This window comes from Pelobates fuscus, chromosome 1, assembly GCF_036172605.1.
Source record: "Pelobates fuscus isolate aPelFus1 chromosome 1, aPelFus1.pri, whole genome shotgun sequence".
NCBI classification, from domain to species: domain Eukaryota; kingdom Metazoa; phylum Chordata; class Amphibia; order Anura; family Pelobatidae; genus Pelobates; species Pelobates fuscus.
In genome coordinates, this window is record NC_086317.1 from 247,026,568 (window position 1) to 247,049,924 (window position 23,357).

At 46.7% G+C, this 23,357-nt stretch overlaps 1 protein-coding gene across 1 annotated transcript in view; it reads left to right on the plus strand.

The window, feature by feature from the left end:
• The window catches only part of COL9A2 (collagen type IX alpha 2 chain), a 72,229-nt gene that overhangs the window by 21,825 nt on the left and 27,047 nt on the right, over positions 1-23,357 (plus strand). Inside the window, exons 4-10 of the mRNA XM_063456391.1 lie at positions 12,580-12,642; positions 13,956-14,009; positions 14,234-14,269; positions 14,398-14,421; positions 14,508-14,561; positions 19,270-19,323; positions 20,743-20,790. Coding sequence (XP_063312461.1) covers positions 12,580-12,642; positions 13,956-14,009; positions 14,234-14,269; positions 14,398-14,421; positions 14,508-14,561; positions 19,270-19,323; positions 20,743-20,790 — 333 coding nt within the window. The remainder of the gene's footprint in view (positions 1-12,579; positions 12,643-13,955; positions 14,010-14,233; positions 14,270-14,397; positions 14,422-14,507; positions 14,562-19,269; positions 19,324-20,742; positions 20,791-23,357) is intronic.

Genomic DNA, 23,357 nt, shown 5'->3' on the forward strand with positions numbered 1-23,357 from the left:
CTCATCCCCCAGCCCCTTCATGTGTGTCATTTCCCCTCTCAGCCCCTCCTTGTGTCTCATCCCCTCCTCAGCCCTTCCATGTGTCTCATTCCCCCCTCAGCCCCTCCATGTGTCTCATCCCTACATCCCCTCAATGTCTCTCTTTTCCCCCCAGTCAATCCATGTGTCTCAGTCCCACCTGTCCATTCATATGTCTCATTCCCCCGTCAACCCCTCCATTTGTCTCATAGCCCCCAGCTGTCGATGTGTCTCATTGCCTCCCTCGGTCCCTCTGTGTCTTGTTCCTCCCTCACAGTCCATCCATGTGTCTCATTCCCCCCCAGCCCCTCCATGTACCTCAATCCCCCCAGTCCCTCTATGTGTCTAATTGTCTCCCATCAGCCCCTCCATGTGTCTAATTCCCCCCATGCCCCCGCCATTTGTCTCATTCCCCCAGACCCTCCATGTGTCTCATCCCCCAGCCCCTTCATGTGTGTTATTTCCCCTTGCATCCCCTCCATGTGTCTCATTCCCCCTTGCATCCCCTCCATGTGTCTAATTCCCTGCATGGCCCCTGCATTTGTCTAATTCCCCCAGACCCTCCATGTGTCTCATCCCCTCTCAGCCCCTTCATGTGTGTCATTTCCCCTCTCAGCCCCTCCTTGTGTCTCATCCCCTCCTCAGCCCTTCCATGTGTCTCTTTCCCCCCCTCAGCCCCTCCATGTGTCTCATCCCTCCAACCCCTCCATGTCTCTCATTTCCATCCTGTTTTTCCATGTGTCTCATTCCATGCCATAAGCCCCTCCAGGGGACTCATTCCCCCCATCTCAGCCCCTCCATGTGTCTCATTATCTTCCTCAGTCCCTTTATGTGTCTTATTCCCCCCAAAGCCCCTCCATTTGTCTCATTCCTTCAGACCTTCCATGTGTTTCATCCCCCCAGCCACTTCATGTGTCTCATTTCCCCCCTCAGCCTATCCTTGTGTCTCATCCCCTCTTTAGCCCTTCCATGTGTCGCATCCCCCATCCCTTCCATGTCTCTCATTTCCCCACAGTCAATCCACGTGTCCCAGTCCCACCAGTCCATTCATGTGTCTCTTTCTATGCCATCAGCTCATCCACGTGTCTTATCCTCTCCTCAGACCCTCCATGTTCTAATCCCCAACAGCCCCCCCATATGTCTCATTCCCCCCTCACCCCCTCCTTGTGTCTTATGTCTTCTGTGATTTTTCATCCCCCCAGTTCATTCATGTGTCTCATTCCCTCCCATCAGCCTCTCCATATGCCTCAATCCCCCCAGTCCCTCCATGTGTCTCATTCCACCAGCCCCTCCATGTGTCTCATTCCACCAGCCCCTCCATGTGTCTCATCCCTCCTAGCCCCTTCATGTACCTCATTTCCCCCCTCAGCACCTCCATGTGTATCATCCCATTCTCAGCCCCCCTATGTGTCTCATCCCCTCAGCCCCCCTATGTGTCTCATCCCCTCAGCCCCCCTATGTGTCTCATCCCCTCAGCCCCTCCTTGTGTCTCATCCCCTCCTCAGCCCTTCCATGTGTCTCATTCCCACCCTCAGCCCCTCCATGTGTCTCATCCCCCCATCCCCTCGATGTCTCTCATTTCCCCCAGAGTTAATCCATGTGTCTCAGTCCCACCAGCCCTCCATGTGTCTCATTGCCTCCCTCGGTCCCTCCATGTGTCTCATTCCTCCCTCACAGTCTAATCATGTATCTCATCCCCCCTAGCCCCTCCATGTGTCTCAGCCCCTCCATGTGTCTCATCCCCCCCCCCAGTCCTCCATGTGTCTCATTGCCTCCCTCGGTCCCTCTATGTGTCATATTCCTCCCTCACAGTCCATCCATGTGTCTCATTCCCCCCAGCCCCTCCATGTACCTCAATCGCCCCAGTCCCTCTATGTGTTTAATTGCCTCCCATCAGCCCCTCCATGTGTCTAATTCCCCCCATGGCCCCTCCATTTGTCTCATTCCCCCAGACCCTCCATGTGTCTCATCCCCCCAGCCCCTTCATGTGTGTCATTTCCCCTCTCAGCCCCTCCTTGTGTCTCCTTCCCTCCTCAGCCCTTCCATGTGTCTCTTTCCCCCCCTCAGCCCCTCCATGTGTCTCATCCCTCAACCCCTCCATGTCTCTCATTTCCATCCTGTCTTTCCATGTGTCTCGTTCCATGCCATAAGCCCCTCCAGGGGACTCATTCCCCCCATCTCAGCCCCTTCATGTGTCTCATTCTCTTCCTCAGTCCCTATATGTGTCTTATTCCCCCCAAAGCCACTCCATTTGTCTCATTCCTTCAGACCTTCCATGTGTCTCATCCCCCAGCCACTCCATGTGTCTCATTTCCCCCTTTCAGCCTATCCTTGTGTCTCATCCCCTCTTTAGCCCTTCCATGTGTCTCATCCCCCATTCCCTCCATGTCTCTCATTTCCCCACAGTCAATCCACGTGTCCCAGTCCCACCAGTCCATTCATGTGTCTCTTTCCATGCTATCAGCTCCTCCACGTATCTTATCCCCTCCTCAGACCCTCCATGTTTCTAATCCCCAACAGCCCCCCATATGTCTCATTCCCCCCTCACCCCCTCCTTGTGTCTTATGTCTTCTGTGATTTTTCATCCCCCAGTTCATTCATGTGTCTCATTCCCTCCCATCAGCCTCTTCATACGCCTCAATCCTCCCAGTCCCTCCATGTGTCTCATTCCCCCGGCCCCTCCATGTGTCTCATTCCCCCGGCCCCTCCATGTGTCTCATCCCTCCTAGCCCCTTCATGTACCTCATTTCCCCCCTCAGCACCTCCATGTGTATCATCCCCTTCTCAGCCCCCCTATGTGTCTCATCCCCCCAGGCTCTCCATGTCTCTCATTTCCCTGTCACGATTCGGGAACCTAACACGCTAACAGGTCACAGATAGTAAAGGGTGCAGTACCGGTCCTTAGAATGGCCGGGTTAAGCACACTAAGAATAGTCAGGAGACAAGCCAAGTAAAGGGAGCCAGAAAACAGGAGAACGAGAAACAAGCCAAGGTCAAAGGAATGGAGAAAGCAGGAGAATCGGAATAACAAGCAAAAAGCAATACAGGTATCAAAGACCACAACAGGGCACTGAGAGACAGGAAAAGTTAGTATTTAAATCCTGTGCATAATTCTGATTGGATAACTTCCAATCAGAATTAACAATCACACGTGGGGGATATCTATACCTCCCACTGTGATTATTGTGCTGTAGCTTTAACGCCGGGTCATGTGAGTGACCCCGGCGTTCAGATATTTGTGCCAGCTCCCAGCGTGCAGCGTTATACATGCTGCCGCTGGGAGGAGGGGAGGAGGACGAGAGCGGCGTGTCAAGAAGAGAGGACGCCACTCACTGACAGGTAAGGGGAGAGGAGCAGCCTCCCCTCACAGCCGCCCGCGGAGCCCTGACATTCCCCCAGTCTATCCACGTGTCTCAGCACCACCAGTCCATTTATGTGTCTCATTCCATGCCATCAGCCCCTCCAAGTGAAACATACCCCCTCACAACCCCTCTGTGTCCATTCATTTGTCTCATCCCCCAGCCCATTCATGTGTCTAATTGCCTCCCATCAGCCCCTCCATGTGTCTCATTCCCCCAGCCCCTCCATGTGTCTCATTCCCCCAGCCCCTCCATGTGTCTCATTCCCCCAGCCCCTCCATGTGTCTCATTCCCCCAGCCCCTCCACGTGTCTCCACTCCCCTAGCCCCTTCACGTGTCTCCACTCCCCTAGCCCCTCCATTTGTCTCATCCCCCAGCCCATTCATGTGTCTCATTCCCTCTCTCAGCCCCTCCATGTGCCTCATTCCCCCAGCCCGCCATGTGTCTCATCCCCCCTAGCCACTTCATGTGTCTCAAATCTCCCCTCAGCCCCTCCATGTGTCTCATTCCCCCCTGTCATCCATGTGTTTCATTGCCTCCCTCTGTCCCTCTGTGTCTTATTCCTCCCTCACAGTCCATCCATGTGTCTCATCCCCACCTTCATCCCCTCTATGTGTCTAATTGCCTCCCATCAGCCCCTCCACGTGTCTCATTCCCTCAGCCTGTACATGTGTCTCATCAACCCCTAGCCCCTTCATGTGTCTCATTCCCCCCCAGCCCTCCATGTGTCTCATTCCCCCCCAGCCCTCCATGTGTCTCATTGCCCCCTCGGTCCCTCTATGTGTCTTATTCCTCCCTCACAGTCCATCCATATGTCTCATTCCCCCCTCAGCCCCTCCATGTACCTCAATCCGCCCAGTTCCTCTATGTGTCTAATTGCCTCCCATCAGCCCCTCCATGTGTCTTATTCCACCTCGCATCCCCTCCATGTGTCTAATTCCCCCCATGGCCCCTCCATTTGTCTCATTCCACCAGACCCTCCATGTGTCTCATTTCCCCCCTCAGCCCCTCTTTGTGTCTCATCCCTCATCCCCTCCATGTCTCCCATTTCACCCCAGTCAATCCACGTGTCTCAGTCCCACCAGTCCATTCATATGTCTCATCCCCCCATCAGCCCCTCCTTGTGTCTCATGTCTTCCATGTTTTTCATCCCCCAGTTCATTCATGTGTCTCATTCCATCCCATCAGCCCCTCCAAACACCTTAATCCCCCCAGTTCATTTGTGTCTCATTCCCCCGTTCCTTCAATGTATCTCATCCCCTTTGCCCCATTATGTGCCTCATTTCCCCCCTCAGCCCCTCCATGTTTCTCACCCCCGTCTATCCACGTGTCTCAGTACCACCAGTCCATTTATGTGTCTCATTCCATGCTATCAGCCCCTCCAAGTGAATCATACCCCCCACAACCCCTCTGTGTGTCTTATCCCCCCTCAGCCCCTCCATGTGTCTCATCCCCTCCTCAACCCTTCCATGTGTCTCATCCCTCCAACCCCTCCATGTCTCATATTTCCATCCAATATATCCATGTGTCTCATTCCATGCCATTAGCCCCTACCGGGGTCTCATTCCCCCATCTCATCCCCTCCATGTGTCTCATTCTCTCCCTCAGCTCCTTTATGTGTCTTATTCCCCCCATAGCCCCTCCATTTGTCTCATTCCTTCAGACCTTTTATGTGTCTCATCCCCCCAGCTACTTCATGTGTCTCATTTACCCCCTCAGCCCCTCCTTGTGTCTCATCATCCCCTCTTTACCCTTCCATGTGTCTCATCCGCCCCTCAGCCCCTCCATGTGTCTCATCCCTGCATCCCCCCCATGTCTCTCATTTCCCCCAAGTCTATCCATGTGTCTCAGTACCACCAGTCCATTTATGCGTCTCAGCACCACTAGTCCATTTATTTGTCTCATTCCATGCTATCAGCCCCTCCAGGTGAATCATACCCCCTCACAACTCCTGTGTCTCATTCCCCCAGCCCCTCCATGTGTCTCCACTCCCCTAGCCCCTTCATGTGTCTCATTTTCCCCCTCAGCCCCCCCATGTGTCTCATTCCCCAACCCCTCCATGTCTCTCATTTCTATCCAGTCTATCCAGGGGTCTCATTCCCCCCATCTCAGCCCCACTGTGTGTCTTATTGTCTTATTCCTCCCGCAGCCCCTCTATGTGTCTTATTCCCCCTGCAGTCCCCCTATGTGTCTCATTCCCCCCTTGTAGCTCCTCTGTATATTTCATTCCCCCATCAGCCCCTGCATGTGTCTCAACCCTGCCCCTCCATGTGTCCCACCCCCTAGCCCATTCATGTGTCTCATCCCCCAGCCCCTCCATATGTCTCATTCCCCTTTGTGTCTCATTCCCCCTCCATATGTCTCATTCCTCCATGTGTCTCATTCCCCCTCGCAGCCCCTCCATGTGTCTTATTCCCCCTGCAGTCCCCCTATGTGTCTCATCCCCCCCTTGTAGCTCCTCCGTATATTTCATTCCCCCATCAGCCCCTGCATGTCTCATTCCCCCAGCCTCTCCATGTGTCTCATTCCTCCCCCGCAGCCGTTCTATGTGTCTCATTCCCCTCCTAACCCCTCCATGTGTGTCATTTCCCCCTCAGCCCCTCTATGTGCCTTAACGGACCACTCTAGGCACCCAGATCACTTCAGCTTAATGAAGTGGTCTGGGTGCCAGGTCCAGCTAGGGAAAACCCATTTTTTTTATAAACATAGCAGTTTCAAAGAAACTGCTATGTTTATAAATGGGTTAATCCAGCCCTCAAATCCTCTAGTGGCTGTCTCACTGACAGCCGCTAGAGGCGCTTGTGTGATTCTCACTGTGAAAATCACAGTGAGAGCACGCAAGCGTCCATAGGAAAGCATTGATAATGCTTTCCTATGAGACTGGCTGAATGCGCGCGCAGCTCTTGCCACGCGTGCGCATTCAGCCGAATGGGAGGAGAGGAAGAGGATCGGAGGAGAAGAGCTCCCCGCCCGGCGCTGGAGAAAGGTAAGTTTTAACCCCTTTCCTCTCTCCAGAGCCTGGCGGGAGGGGGTCCCTGAGGGTGGGGGCACCCTCAGGGCACTATAGTGCCAGGAAAACGAGTGTGTTTTCCTGGCACTATAGTGGTCCTTTAATCCCTCCAGAACCTCCATGTGTCTCATCACCCCAGCCTCTCCATGTGTCCCACCCCCTAGCCCATTCATGTGTCTTATTTCCTCCCCTAGCCCTTCTATTTTCTCATCCACTCCTCAACCCCTCCATGTGTCTCATCCACCCCCTCAACCCCTCCATGTGTCTCATCCACCCCCTCAGTCCCTCCATGTGTCTCATTCCCCCCTCAGCTCCTCCATTTGTCTCATTCCCCCCAACCTCTCCATGTGTCTCATTCCTCCCCCGCAGCCGTTCTATGTGTCTCATTCCCCTCCTAACCCCTCCATGTGTGTCATTTCCCCCTCAGCCCCTCTATGTGCCTCAATCCCTCCAGCCCTTTCATGTGTCTCAACCCTGCCCCTCCATGTGTCTCAACCCTGCCCCTCCATGTGTCTCAACCCTGCCCCTCCATGTGTCTCATTCCCCCAGCCCTTCCATGTGTCTCATTCCCCCTCGCAGCCCCTCCATGTGTCTCATTCCCCCTCGCAGCCCCTCCATGTGTCTCATTCCCCCTCGCAGCCCCTCCATGTGTCTCATTCCCCCTCGCAGCCCCTCCATGTGTCTCATTCCCCCTCGCAGCCCCTCCATGTGTCTTATTCCCCCTCGCAGCCCCTCCATGTGTCTCATTCCCCTTCGCAGCCCCTCTATGTGTCTCATCACCCCAGCCCCTTCATGTGTCTCATTCCTCCTGTCAGCCCCGCCATGTGTCTCATTCCTTCCTCAGCCCCTCCATTTGTTTTATTGCCCCAGCCCCTCTATGAGTCTCATTTCTCCCCCGCAGCCCCTCCACGTGTCTCATTCGCCCCCTCAGCCCCTCCATTTGTCTCATTCTTCTCCCAGACCTTCCATGTGCCTTAATCCCCCCTCAGCCCCTACATTTGTCTCATTCCCCCAGCCTCTCAGCCCCCCTCAACCCCTTCATTTGTCTCATTCCCTCCAGTCTCATTGCCTTCCTCTCCCCCCTCAGCCCATCCATTTGTCTCATTCCACCCTCCGCCCCTCTATGTGCCTCAATCCCTCCAGACCCTCCATGTGTCTCAACCCTGCCCCTCCATGTGTCTCATTCCCCCGGCCCCTCCATATGTCTCATTCCCCCTTGCAGCCCCTCCATGTGTCTCATTCCCCCTTGCAGCCCCTCCATGTGTCTCATTCCCCATCGCAGCCCCTCTATGTGTCTTATTCCCCCTGCAGTCCCCCTATGTGTCTCATTCCCCCTTGTAGCTCCTCCGTATATTTCATTCCCCCATCAGCCCCTGCATGTGTCTCATTCCCCCAGCCCCTCCATGTGTCTCATTCCCCCAGCCCCTCCATGTGTCTCATTCCCCCAGCCCCTCCATGTGTCCCACTCCCTAGCCCATTTATGTGTCTTATTTCCTCCCCTAGCCCTTCTATTTTCTCATCCACTCCTCAACCCCTCCATGTGTCTCATCCACCCCCTCAGTCCCTCCATGTGTCTCATTCCCCCCTCAGCTCCTCCATTTGTCTCATTCCCCCAGCCTCTCCATGTGTTTCATTCCTCCCCCGCAGCCCTTCTATGTGTCTCATTCCCCTCCTAACCCCTCCATGTGTGTAATTCCCCCCTCAGCCCCTCTATGTGCCTCAATCCCTCCAGCCCTTCCATGTGTCTCAACCCTGCCCCTCCATGTGTCTCAACCCTGCCCCTCCATGTGTCTCAACCCTGCCCCTCCATGTTTCTCATTCCCCCAGCCCCTCCATGTTTCTCATTCCCCCAGCCCCTCCATATGTCTCATTCCCCCTCGCAGCCCCTCCATGTGTCTCATTCCCCCTCGCAGCCCCTCCATGTGTCTCATTCCCCCTCGCAGCCCCTCCATGTGTCTCATCCCCCCAGCCCCTTGATGTGTCTCATCCCCCCAGCCCCTTGATGTGTCTCATCCCCCCAGCCCCTTGATGTGTCTCATCCCCCCAGCCCCTTAACGTGTCTCGATTCGCCCCTCAGCCCCTCCACGTCTCTCATCCCCACCTCAACCTCTCAATGTGTCTCATTCCTCCCCCCTCAGCCTCTCCATTTGTCTCATTCCCCCAGCCCTCCATGTGTCTCATTCCCCCCAGCCCTCCATGTGTCTCATTCCCCCAGCCCTTCCCTTGGCCCCTACATGTGTCTCATTCCCCCCCCTCAGCCCATCCATTTGTCTCATTCCCCCCTGCGCCTCCATGTGTCTCATTGCTTTCCTCTGCCCCTCTATGTGTCTCATTTCACTCTCGCAGCCCCTCCAGTTGTCTCATTCCTCCCCTCAGCCCCTCCATGTGTCTCATTCCACTTCCAGCCCTTCAATGTGCCTCAATCCCCCTAGACCCTCCATGTGTCTAATTTCCTCAGCCCCTTTATGTGTCTCATGCCCCCCAGCTCCTTCATGTGTCTCATCCTGCCACCTCAGACCCTCCATGTTTCTAATCCCCTCTCTGGCCCTCCATATGTCTCATCCCTTCCATGTTTTTCATTCTCCCCCTAGTCCATTCATGTGTCTCATTCCCTCCCATCAGCCCCTCCATGTGTCTCAATCCCCCCTAGCCCCTCCATGTGTCTCAATCCCTTCAGCCCCTCCATGTGTTTCATTCTCCCAGCCCCTTCATGTGTCTCATTCCCCCCCTCAGACCCTCAATGCGTCTCATCTCCTCCTCAGACCCTCCATGTTTTTAATCCCCTTTCAGTCCGTCCATGTGTCTCATCCCTTCCATGGTTTTAATTCCGCCCAGCCCCTCCATGTGGCTCTCTCTGTCCCTCTATGTGTCTTATTCCTCCCTCACAGTCCTTCCATGTGTCTCATTCCCCCTCCTCAGCCCCTCCATGTGTCTCATTCCCCCCTCAGCCCTTCCATGTACCTCAATCCCCCCAGTCCCTCCATGTATCTAATTGCCTTCCATCAGCCCCTCCGTGTGTCTCATTCCCCCTCGCAGCCCCTCCACATGTCTCATTCCCCCAGCCCCTCAATGTGTCTCACCCCCTAGCCCCTTCATGTGTCTCATTTCCCCCCTCAGCCCCTTTGAGTCTCATTCCCCCCTCAGCCCCTCCATGTGTCTCATTCCACCCCTCATCCCCTCCACGTGCCTGATCCCCTCCTCGTTTCTAATTCCTCACAGCCCCTCCATATGTCTCATTCACCCCTCAGCCCCTCCTTGTGTCTCATCCCTTCCATGTTTTTCATCCCCAGTCCATTCATGTGTCTCATTCCCTCCTCAGCCCCTCCTTATGTCTCCTTCCTCCTCAGCCCTTCCATGTGTCTCATTCCCCCCCTCAGCCCCTCCATGTGTCTCATCCCCCAGCCCCTCCATGTCTCTCATTTCCCCCCAGTCAATCCACGTGTCTCAGTCACAACAGTCCATTCATGTGTCTCTTTCCATGCCATCAGTCCCTCCACGTGTCTCAGACCCTCCATGTTTCTAATCCCCAACAGCCCCTCCATATGTGTCATTACCCCCTCAACCACTCCTTGTGTCTCATGTCTTTCATGTTTTTCATCCCCCCAGTTCATTCATGTGACTCATTCCCTCCCCTCAGCCCCTCCATGCATCTCATTCCCCCTCTCAGTCCCTCCATGTGTCTCATTCCCCCCAGTTCATTCCTGTCTCATTCCCTCGCATCAGCCTCTCCATGTATATCCCACCTAGCCCATGTTTCTAATCCCCAACAGCCCCTCCATGTGTGTCATTACCCCCTCAACCACTCCTTGTGTCTCATGTCTTCCATGTTTTTCATCCCCAGTTCATTCATGTGTCTCATGCTCCCCCGCAGCCCCTACATGTGTCTTATTCCCCCGTCAGCCCCTCCATGTGTCACATTCCCCTCCCATCCCTTTCATGTCCTTCAATCCCTCCAGACCCTCCATGTGTCTCATTCCCCCAGCCCCTCAATTTGTCTCACCCCCTAGCCCCTCCATGTGTCTCATTCCCCCCCGCAGCCCCTCCATGTGTCTCATTCCACCCCTCAGCCCCTCCACGTGCCTGATCCCCTCCTCGTTTCTAATTCCTCACAGCCCCTCCATATGTCTCATTCACCCCTCATCCCCTCCTTGTGTCTCATCCCTTCCATGTTTTTCATCCCCAGTCCATTCATGTGTCTCCTTCCCTCCTCAGCCCTTCCATGTGTCTCATTCCCCCCCCTCAGCCCCTCCATGTGTCTCATCCCCCAGCCCCTCCATGTCTCTCATTTCCCCCCAGTCAATCCACGTGTCTGTCACAACAGTCCATTCATGTGTCTCTTTCCATGCCATCAGTCCCTCCACGTGTCTCAGACCCTCCATGTTCTCCTCCCATCCCTTTCATGTCCTTCAATCCCTCCAGACCCTCCATGTGTCTCATTCCCCCAGCCCCTTTATGTGTCTAATTCCACCCGCAGCCCCTCCATGTGTCTTATTCCCCCTGCAATCCCTCTATGTGTCTTATCCCCCCTTGCAGCTCTTCGTGTATCCTTCCCCTAGCCCCTCCATGTGTCTCACCCATCCCAGCCCCTTTATGTGTCTCATTCCCCCCAGCCTCTCTGTGTGTCTCATCCCTCCTCAGCCCCTCTGTGTATCATATTCCCCCCCTTTAGTCCCTCCATGTGTCTCATTTCTCCCCCTCGGTCCCTTCATTTGTCTTATCCCCCCCCAACCACTCCATGTGTCTTATTCCCACCCTTGGCACCTTCAAATGTTTCATTCCTCCCCACAGCTCTTTCATGTGTCTTATTCCCCTCTCAGCCCCTCCATGTGCCTAATTTCCCCCCTCAACCCTATCTTGTGTGTCATCCCCCAGAGCCCCTCCATGTAACTTATTCCCCAAGCCCTTCCATGTGTCTCCTTCACCGCCCCAGCCCCTTTATGTGTCTCATCCCCCACCAGCCCCTTCATGTGTTTCATTCCACCACCTGTGCCTGCCAACTTTTGTGGCTTTGCCGAGCCACGGACTGTGGTAGAAGAGCTTCTCTTCCCTCTACCCAGTCTGACAGAAAACCGTTCAGTACTCTCACTGAGAGCACTTCCTGTAAGACCGGGTAGAGGAACAGAAGCTCCTCTACCCACTGTCTGCAATACAAAAAGTGGCCAGCAGGAGGGGAGCGCTTCCCCTTTTGCCAGTCACCTGGCGATCTTGCCCCTTGACCATTGTGCACTAGGTGGCAATGAACCGGCCCCTCACACTGAACACAGTGACCTATGCATGGCTTCCCACTTTGATGCTCACACAGTTCACACGCTACTACACACAATGCTGCATGTACTTCCACGATGTGAAGGATCTCATTTCCCCCCCAGCCCCTCCATATGTCACATCCCCCATCTGCCCCTCCATGTATTTGATTTCCCCCCAGTCCCTCCATGTGTCTTACTTCTCTACAGTCCATTCATGTGTCTCATTCCATGTCATCAGCCCCTCCAGGGGTCTCATTCCCCCCTCAGCCACTCTATGTGTCTCAGGAGACAGGCACTCATGATGTAAATTCAGCACTTTTCCTGTGTTAGATCTTGAACTTGCAACTGCTTTTTCATAATCAGCCATCTCATTCTCACACATTAATTTTTAAGCCAGTGATCATCCTATATCCCACATTCTCATTACTATATCTTACCCATTGCAAACTTCTGTCTCCTTAATGATGGAACATATACAGTCTAAATATGCATTGATGTCCTGAAGTTTTTACTTTATTTGGTAAATTCAATGCCAACGTTGACCTTTGTCTCATTCAAGCGTAACTTTATTACAGAAATAGTGTGCCTATTGCACAGTCACCACATTTTCTATACTATTGCAGTGCTCACATCTTGGAAGAGATTTATAAAAATATTGTTATATAAATGTAGGACTGAGTTCTGTGGGAACAGTAATCACCATGAGAACCAAACTAATGTTCATACTGATTCCATAGTGATTGCCGCCTTCTTTTATGTTACTGACACTATTAACCCCCATGTTGACCTATACTTCCCGCTAAAAACCCTTGTCCCATCTACATGCTTTCTCCTATATTCTGACCACCTTTTATGTTTCTCCTTATTTTCTTTTAGTCCCTTTATTCACCTGCCCATTGTTTTATGTTTGAATCATTTTAGAATGTGTTTCTTATGTGATTCTTAGGGTGCAAAAGGTGAACCCGGCCCCCCTGGACCAGACGGCCTTCCTGGTGAATCTGGAATTGATGTAAGGAGCTTTTAAGTTATGCAGAATCTTATGTGTGTTGGACCTTCAGCAAATACCTTAAAGGATCACTATAGGGTCAGGAACACAAACATGTATTCATGACCCTATAGTGTTAACACCACTATCTAGCCCCCCTGGGCCCCTTATACCTCCATAAATATAGCAAACTCTTACTATATTAAAGCCTGAAGCTGTAACTCTGCATGCTGTTAGACTCAGAAAAACATGCATTCTGCCGACATCATCAGAAGTGGTAGCCTGATCCAATCACAAAGGATTGGCTGAGACTGACAAAGAGGCAGATCAGGGGCAGAGCCAGCATGATTCAAACACAGCCCTGGCCAATCAGCATCTCCTCATAGAGATGAATTGAATCAATGAGACACTGAATGTTTGGATGCATTTTAGACAGCCATGACCCAGGAAGGTTCTCTAACAGCCATCTGAGGAGTGGCCAGTGAAGTTATAACTTGGCTTTAATGTGAACACTGCATTTTCTCTGAAAATACAGTGTTTACAGCAAAAAGCCTGAAGGTAATGATTCTACTCACTAGAACAAATTCAGTAAGCTGTAGTTGTTCTGGTGACTATAGTGTTCATTTAATCTGACGTTAGCTTTAAAATGTTATTTTCTTTTTATTGCCAGACTTTTACCATGTACAAATAGACTAATAGTTTACTGACATTTATCTATACATTCAAGGTCATCATCAGATGAATCTATGAAAAACAATTTACACAAACATAAGATACTTGCATAGCTGCTCATTGTCATCTATTACACAGCTAATCTAAAATGTTAGTAGAATTGTTAGAATGTTATGTAAGAAGGAGTATAGTACTCAGCACTCAACATTTATTAACAATATATATATTTATTTTATTTGTTTGCAACTTACAGATCTCATGTTTAATGTCATATAGATATCTTTAAATCTATATATAAAAACAAACAAGCAATCATTCACAGTTCCATTCCAGTTTTATTATCATACAATGTAATGTTAATGCCTTATATATTTTTTCTTGAAATGTATATTGGAACATTTTGGTTGATATTAGACATGGAACTACGCCTTACAAGAGAAAAATGTAACTCCCGTTGATAAACAGACCAGGAGCAATCAAATGGGACTTTTTTTTCTCAGGACATTTTTTCTAATTTTTCTATTAGTGAAAGAATAATCTATCTTCCTTTTCGTACACTGGAAATTTTAGTATGCGTCTCGTATTTCTAACCCCACAGAATGCATCTTCTTTACCAATAGAGAAATTCAAGGTTCTTACTGACTCTACTCCCACCTTTCCTGTAGGGTTTAACAGGTGCTAAGGGAGATCCCGGTCCTCCTGGACGTCCAGGCCCAAAAGTGAGTATCTTGTGTCCACTGAGCCATTATTGTAATGTATAAATATAATAATAATAATAATAATAATGTATATTATTTGTCAATGTCACTTTTTAGTTTTTTTTTACACTTTTATCACCACTCCTTGTTTGAAACGTACTAGATGACATATGATTGCAGAAAATCACATAACTCAGGACATGGTGATGATTATAGTAGTTAACATGCCATTATTTGTGTTATAGGGTCAATTTGGACTGTCAGGGCCACCAGGAAAACCAGTAAGTGTAACAACTCATTTTTTCCTGTTTTTTTCTTTGCTTTTTGGGTTATCTTATGTAATAATAGAGGGTCATAATATATGCTACATGAATGTGATATCTCTCCTATATTTTTCCACTTCATCTAGGGTCCAGGAATTGCTGGTCTTCCAGTAAGTATCTAATTTAATTTACTACTGATTGCACAATTATCTCACCATATGAAGTTGGGGTGATAATGCAATGCCTTTGTTTATAGGGTAATCTAGGACCAGTTGGACTTCCTGGTGAAATTGGAGCTAATGGACCCAAGGTATGTAACGTGTTGTCAGTTTAGTCTTAACACAAGAGATCTATAGCTTTTGGAAGCTGTTTTCAGATATACCCACAATGAAAAAAATGGAAATTAAATGCTTGCATGTTTTTATTTGAAGTATGAATACAGAAAAGTGATCTTTATTCTTTGTGTATTTTCGCAATTGGATATCCCTTTAAGACTATAAGCTTGTTTGAACAGCACCCTCTTTGTGTGTGTCTGTTTGTATAACAGTGTTTAAGCTGTGTTTATTTACCATTAATTGTATATATTTGTTTACCCACAGCACAGTGTTGTGAAATATATTTGTGATTTATCTGTTATAAGTGTATTCAAAAATGGTGTATATGAGACTGGTCCTATCATACAAATTTCTTAGTGAACACCACCTAGTTGCAATACGGCAACTTTCAAACTATAAGACAAAAAGGTAGCAACTGTCAACACCCATGGGCAGTGGACACGTAATATTTTTTTTTTTTTTAAGTTTAAATGGTTCACAGACTATGTAATTTGATATAAACAAAAATTAGCACTGCAATCCACTACTCTTCAATTCTTTCCAGAAGCCTATCATTAATTTCTGGTGACTTCCACATGGCATATCAATTTGTGCTGTCAATCCGGCTCTGAAACCTATTAAAATCAGGACTTTGTTTATAACAAATCATAATATGTTTTAAAATTGTTGTTTGCTCCACTCTCAAAACAATAAATGCCACACATGTGGCTTTCACACATTCTGTTCTGTGTATGCTTTCTACTTTTCACAGCATGATGTTTATTTATTAAACAGTGAATTGTAGAGGAGAGACAAGAGAATTGTAAAATTTAGGCCAAAGTAGCTGAGTTGGGGATTTTTTCCACATCGGCTATTTTGACCTAAAATTACCTTCTAAGTTCTCTACAATTCCCACTTAATTGAATAAACAGCTAAGAGTAGCATAAACATTTAATTCACATTAGAATTGGATGTGATCACTGCAACAATTTTGATAGTAATATGATTACGTAGTTAAATAATGTAGTATTGATTGGTGCTAGATAGTAATATGAAATGTAACATAGCAGGTATAATTTTCTATGTATGCTATACCTAAGCAGGATTTTAATATTTCCTTGTTTTAGTATGTTGTGCGAGATGTGAGATGGGCAAAACTATCTCACAGCCCCATCTAGTGGTTCAATAATATATAACTTTAAAAATTGTTCTATGACCTATCCTAAAATAATTGTGTGCAGACATGTAGACTATAAGTTTACAGTTACTAGATTTGACTATTTATGTGACGTTAAGTCATGATTTTATTAAAGATACGGAGGCAGATATTATGCATATCTCTATCTTTATTTCCTCAGCAGCAAAATAAGGATTGTATCAATTCAGTAAAAAAACAAAAACAAAAACCGTACTAAAGCTTAATCATAACATCATAATAGCCAGTGAGAATGTCCCACAACATTTAATCTCCCATGTTATCCTAAGCCACTCCTATTTCTTTGCTGCTGCCTCCTCAGCTAAGTAACTTAAAGGGATTCTATAGTGCCAGGAAACCAAAGCCGCTTTCCTGGCACTATAATGCCCCCCCCCCCTGCGGCGTCGAAGGGGTTAAACGTCTTCAGTCACTTACCTGAATCGAGTGCCGATGTCCCTCAGCACTGGGTCAGGCTCCACCCGTGCTCCTCCCCGCCATGTCAGCCGGTGGGGGAGACCTAATGTGCATGCGCATCTAGTGACTATCTACCAGACAGGCCCCACGGGCCCTTCCAGGTGATTAAGTGATTTTTCATTGCCTAACTGACTCTGGACGACCTCATGAGGACATACAGCATCACCTAAAATCCGATAGGAAAGCATTGAGCTTTGCTTTCCTACAGGGTAGCCCTAATGGTAGTGTGGTGCTCACCACCATGTGATGATCTAAGCCAATCCAATACTTTCCCATAGTAAAACATAAGCTATTGTGCATGCCTTACATTAAAAGGCGAGCAGGGACATGCTATAAACACTAGAATAGATACATATAGATACATAATAACTACACCAGAGCATTTCTGTGGCTAAGAAACATCTTACAAATAGTGTTACTAGATAAGACTAAACCACGATTAGATTATATGCAAGGAAATTAAGTTTGTTTAATATAAGGCATATTTCGAACAACACTTAAAAATTGCCCTTGGCACAAGGGATTGATGTCACCACAGTCCCAGATGGTCAAGTAGATATAGAAAACAATATAGTATTTTTTTTCCATTTAATTCAAGCGGTAATAAAGCCCCCAAGTTATGTATCCAGAAGGATTATTATTACATTCTAGACTTGTGAATTTTGGTCGATTGGTAATTTGTCCAAATTTCTGCAACTCCCAAACACCATATGGATGCATCAGGATATACCATTGTCCCTTTCCAGACCCCAAACATGGTCAGCAAATGGTGCTATTTAATTATCATTGCTGTGGTGGACATGCCACGGTTCACAAGCCCAAAGTTAGGGCAATCCTCTCTTGCCCTCCACCTTATGGCTAGGGGGCTAGAATTCTTCCCTGAGGAATCTTAATGACTGTTGTCTGCATTTGGCAATCCAATCAGCACATGCCATCTACAAGTACTTAGAGAATTGGCAGACACCCAGTAAGGTTCTAAATCAATTCTTAGATTTTATTGATGTAACATTCAGATTATATAGGTATCTTACCATCACATTATATTGAATCATCAAATTTCTAGGAAGGAAGCAAGTTATCAAACCTGAGGGTTAGCTTGACCAAGTTGCGGTTTTATTTATGTTTGTTCCTTATAATATTTATTGAACATTTACTGGGAAACATCTTAAACATCTTAAACAAGTGTAAAATTATATATTTACCTTTTAGATATCTTCTTTAGTCTCTTTTCTTCAGCCTCCAAAAAGGGCAAATAGCAATCCTTAATAACTTGATGTTATTATTTAAATAAAAAAAAAAGACCCAAATTAGAAAAGTGAGCCAATGGAGCCATGCGAGACTGTGTTTTCAAGGCAATAAAAACCTTTATTTAGGCTTTTCCAGGCTTTGCAATGTCAGTCAGAGCGCTATGTCAGAGTAGTCCGACAGGCCAAACTTGCATGGGAAATGGATAGTGGGGGCACAAGGGAGATATTATTATTATTATTATTATTATTATTATTTTATTATTTATATAGCCCCATCAGATTCCGTAGTGCTGTACAATGGGATTAAAGTGGTATTAAACCTAATTTATATTGACGTAGTCTTTTTCAATTTTTTATTTACTTATTTTTACTTTTTTGATTGTTAGTTATCAAATGCTGGCCAGCTGCCAGATGATTAACCCTCATGCTGCCATGTGCTGCCAGCCATCAAATTGTTGGGATTTTTAAAATCCAGGCCCTGATTTGAAACATTTTGGTGATTTGGAACAATGGTTGCCAAACTAGTCCTTATGCACAATCAATAGTCTAAGGGCAGAGGTGTGTAACCCAGTCCTCAAAGTAAACCAGTAGTGTAGGGTAGAGACATTTCCCATTTCTGTTTAACCTGGAATTTCTGACAAAACCTAGACTATTGGTGTGCCTTAAGGACTGAGTTGGAAACCACTGACCTAAGAGCAAAGAGATATATCTTCGCAGCAGAGTGTTATTACATCTTAGCAGCCCTGTCTGAACTAGTCTCTATGGAGTTTTACCCAGGCCAAGGAGTTGGATTTTGGATCATCTAAAATGGAAAGTAGGTGCTGATAATCTATGAACAGTAAAGTCTGTTGAAGAATCTTCTATTATTAAGACGTAATAAGTTGTACAGAGCATCAGTACTTGGGAAAGGTTTTCTGTCAGTGCTTGGATCTGTGGGTGGTATGTAAATTGTAAAACCAATAGCTTTATCTGACAGCATGTGTCTCAGTGTCAGGGGGAGCAAGATATAGAAAGATCACTGTAGGTAAGAAAGTGGATGCAGGCCTGGAAATCATGATGAGACTTAAAGTGTAGGCTTGTGACCACTTGTCACTCTGAGATAAGTGGTCTTAAAATTCCAAAATGTGGGTATTGACACACTCCCAGGTACTACATTATCTGCTGGCATAAAACTAAACACTTAAGCCTCAAACTGCTTGGGTGGAAGTGGGTTTTATAGGGCACGATGAGAAAACCAAAAGCCATCTTACTGTCTGGCTTCATAAAAAGAACTTCTTCCTCCAAAATTAGAATTGCTGATTGTGAACCTTCCCACCATAACACATTTCCCACATTGAAAGATGCAGTGATTTCCTACACCTGCAACCGCAGTACAGTGTTAACGAAACTGGTAATTGTGGAGAAATCACAAAGGAATTGAAAAGTATAACCCAGTTTAGCGAATATGTAAGGTTTCTTCTATTCAGTTTTTCCTGGGAAAACCCCCACATGCCAGGCTGATTTCCTTTTGCAGGATCCTGTTCTTAACATTTTTTTTGGGAATGTGTGGGGAAGATTCCCTCTTCTTATGACATCTTAGAAGGAATTTTCCTAATAGAACATTGTTATTACCAATATATTATTCTCTGATATGACTAATTGTTGGATGTAATTTAATGTGCATATTTAATACAGCTTCATCTATAGGTGATATATATTATCATCATTAGAACAACCTGTATAGTATTGATGTTATCAATAACTATGTCTAGTGGTTGGTAATTATATAACGATCTCATACCGTTTTAGGGTTTTAAAGGGCCGCTTGGACCTCCCGGACCTCCAGGACCACCTGGTAAACCAGTATGTATATACATTCTTTTTTGTGTTGAGTGAGATTCATAGATGTATAGGCATTTGAATGTCTAGAGCTCTACTGCATGGGATATGTTAAAACTTATTTGTGTGTGTTTTATATTTAATGGCCATTTCATTTCACTGGAAAACAATGTACAGTTTTATTGGATCTTTATGTTCTCTTTTGCTCAATTTCTATTTTCTTCTATTGCTATCATTAATTCCCAAAGCACTATGTACATGAGACATATATTGATGTTTCAAATAATTAAAAATTCTGTAATTTTGCACATATTGTAGCTAGAGAGTAATGTATGAACATGAAAATGATGGTACTCTTATTAGTATAAAAAGTAAAAATGAATAACTAAAGTTAAAATTACACTTTCTGTTAATGGCGACCAAGGAAAAACTGCTTAATTTGTTGCAATAGACGTCACCATGCCTATTGTACCGCTGAGCAATGGTCATTGCCAACTTAAACTCTCCCTATGTAAAACGTCAGCAAGGTGTGCAAACCGCTGTGCCGGTACTGGCAATTCTGTGCTTCAGCAGAATCCTAACAACTCATTGCTTAAGAGTTCCGAGTGCCGAACATCTGGTTTTTGACCAGTTTGCTAAAAAATAAATAAATAAATAAACAAAATCGTGATCTCTCAGAACCTAAATATGGAACACTTTTCAGTCCCTATGATAATGTAACATTAGTTTGACTTGACATCAACATTAATACAATGTGATCTCCAAACTCTCTCCATTGTAGGGAGCACAATGGTGTCAGAGACAACATGTGTGGATACATATGTCAATGTGATTTATTCACTAAACAGAGAACTAAAAAAGAAATAACGACTTAAAATGTGCCCCCCCCCCCTCAACTTACCAATTTAGTGAATGAACCAAGACCTTACTTTATCATTTAATATTAATATTATTTTTTTTAACGATAAGAATGCCCCTTTTAACTCGACAGTTCGGTGAGTAACAGATGTGTTTAAATAGCCAAGTTTGCCATTTTATTTCAGAAATTATATAATAAATGCTAAATGCATGTAATAACCAGCTGCAGCCCGCTGTCTAAATAGTATCCTATTGTACTAAACATTAAATCACTTCAGCTTTCATGATTGCACGTTAGGTATATGTTGTACTTGTGCTTTGTTATAATATATGAAGCTTGCTTAACACCTCCCTCTCGTCTCTCCTCCAAACTCCAGCAGTCTGCATTTTCTTTGTAATACTGCCTGCACAGTTCTTAAATCCCACAATGAGCAGTAAATGCTGATTCCTTGTAATTATGGGAATTTATGGATGAGCGCAGAGCAGCAAGGTAATAAGATGCTTAGTGAGCTCAGCAAGGGATTTTTCGTGCAGTTGCAGTAATTGATATGCTGTGTAAGGTCTCGCTCCTAATCTCTTTTTCAGGGTCCTTCTGGGAACATCCAGGGGTTAGAAGGCAGTGCTGATTTCCTGGTAAGTATCCTAATCTGATAAATTGCACCTGTGCTTAGACAAATTCTTTTTTCAGATTTACAGTGTAGGATTAAAATCTGTTCCCTATCGGTCCTCTGTATATTCTGAACAGACAAGTATGTATTTATTTCAAATTAAGTGCGTGGAAGTAACATCAAATTAATTGTACAGTTAAAGGAATAATATAGCCTCCAAAACAACTTTAGCGTAACCCCTTAAGGACACATGACATGTGTGACATGTCCTGATTCCCCTTTATTCCAGACGTTTGGTCCTTAAGGGGTTAAAGACACAGTTTACACAACCAGTCACAGAAATGTTCACATGCTCTGGGCTGCAACTGTCATTATGCTAAGTTAACCATTGGCCTTTAGTTCATAGAATGTTAAGAGCTACTGTCTGCAGAGGTTGCCTATCTTTGACTCTGTAAGTGTTTTGATATTGTGTAAAGCAGGGCTTTCAATGTGCGGTTTCTTTGCTACAGAGTCCCTTCATCTCTGTTCTTTAATGTTGGCAGAGCATTATGGGTGCTGTAGTTCATATGAAAAGCAGTTAGTAAATGAATAACCAAACAAATAGGAACTGCACTCATCCAAGAAAGATAAAAACTGGGTGCAAAACCAAACCAGTGACTTTTCCAAACAGAAAACGGTTCAGACACTCCAGAGCTCAATAGTAGACACATTTATTGGAACCATAATTTTCCGAGCAACATTTCGGCCAAACATCGGGTCTTTGTCAAGCTTGACAAAATGTTCCAAGCAACAGTAAGGCTTAATAAATACCCACTGATGGGTCGAAACATTTCTCAGAACATTTTGGTTCCAAAAAAAAGTGCCTTCTATTAAGTTTTGGAGTGCACAAACCTTTTTCTTTTTGGATTTATTAACAGCAGTTAGATAACCGTAGCCAGGCAGCCCTAAATGTAAAACATGAAAACCAAGTAAGTTGCTAAGGCAAGTACTAAGGCATTATAACAAAATGTGATCTCTTCACAGAAATTGAGTTAACACGGTGCTAGCTCCCTTGTCTTCCACGGGCACTATCTACTGCATAATGATCATTTGAAAAGGTGTTCTATGAGGAATTAATCTGCGTGCCTGTGGAAAACTACATAACTAGCACAGTAAAATGTCAATTTGTATTATATTGCTTCACTAGTGTATGTCAGGATCGGGACAGGGATCCAACACGCAGAGTACAAACAGTAGCCAGATATGTATACCGGACCTTAGAATGGCCGGACTAACGTAAGTAGTACAGTAGGGAATGGTCAAAGACAAGCCGAGGTCGAGGGTAACAGAAGACAGGTAAGCGAGAGACAAGCCGAATCAAGGGTAACAGAGATAAGCAGAGTAGAGCAAACAAGCCGGGTCAAAACCAAAAGGGATAACTAGAATACACGAGCACTGAGTGACTAGAACAAGCTAGAACCACGACAGGGCAATGAGCTAATGAAAGAAGCACTGTTAAATGCCCTGTTCAGATAAGTAAACACGCCTCCGAGGCGTCCTGATTGGTCCTGAAGCAATTGAGTGACAGGTCGTTCCGGGTTAGCGTCCTGACGTCGAGTTCCGGACGTCATGCTATAAAAGGGAGTCACTCCCTCGCGGCCGGCTTTGCATGACCGGATAGACCGCGAGGAAGGGGGAAATCAGACCGTCCGGATGGATGAACGGCTAAGTCTCTACCTCTTTCGGAGGTAGAGACCTCAGGTACCCTGACAGTACCCCCCCTGTCAGATACGCCCACCGGGCGGAAGGCACCAGGACGAGAAGGGAAGCGAGAGTGAAATGCCCTGCGGAGACGGGGAGCATGAACCTCCTCCTGAGGTACCCAACTTCTCTCCTCAGGACCATATCCTTTCCAATCGACCAGATATTGTACTCTCCCCCGGGAGATTCGAGAATCGACGATGGAATTGACTTCATACTCCTCCTGACCCTCCACCTGAACAGAGCGAGGAGGGGCGATCGTGGAGGAGAATCTGTTACATACTAGTGGTTTTAGCAAGGAAACATGAAATGAGTTAGGAATGCGTAAGGCATTAGGCAAAGCTAGACGATACGCAACTGGGTTAATTTGAGTCAGTACCCTGTAAGGTCCAATATACCGAGGAGCGAACTTCATGGAAGGCACTTTTAACCGAATGTTTCTAGTACTTAACCATACTCTATCGCCTGGAACAAACACCGGTGCTGCCCTTCTACGTTTGTCAGCGTGTTTTTTAACCAGCATAGAATTGTGCAGAAGAATTTGTCGAGTCTGGTCCCATAACTTCCTTAAATTGGCAACATGGACATCCACCGACGGTACCCCTTGGGAAGAGGGCTCCGAAGGAAGAATGGAAGGATGAAAGCCATAATTCATGAAGAAGGGGCTAGAATGCGTAGAATCACAGACGAGATTATTGTGTGCAAACTCCGCCCAAGGAATCAAACCGACCCAATCGTCCTGGTGTTCAGAAACGAAACAACGTAAATATTGTTCAACCTTTTGGTTGGTGAGTTCAGCAGCTCCATTGGACTGAGGATGGTAGGCAGAAGAGAAATTCAATTTGATGCCTA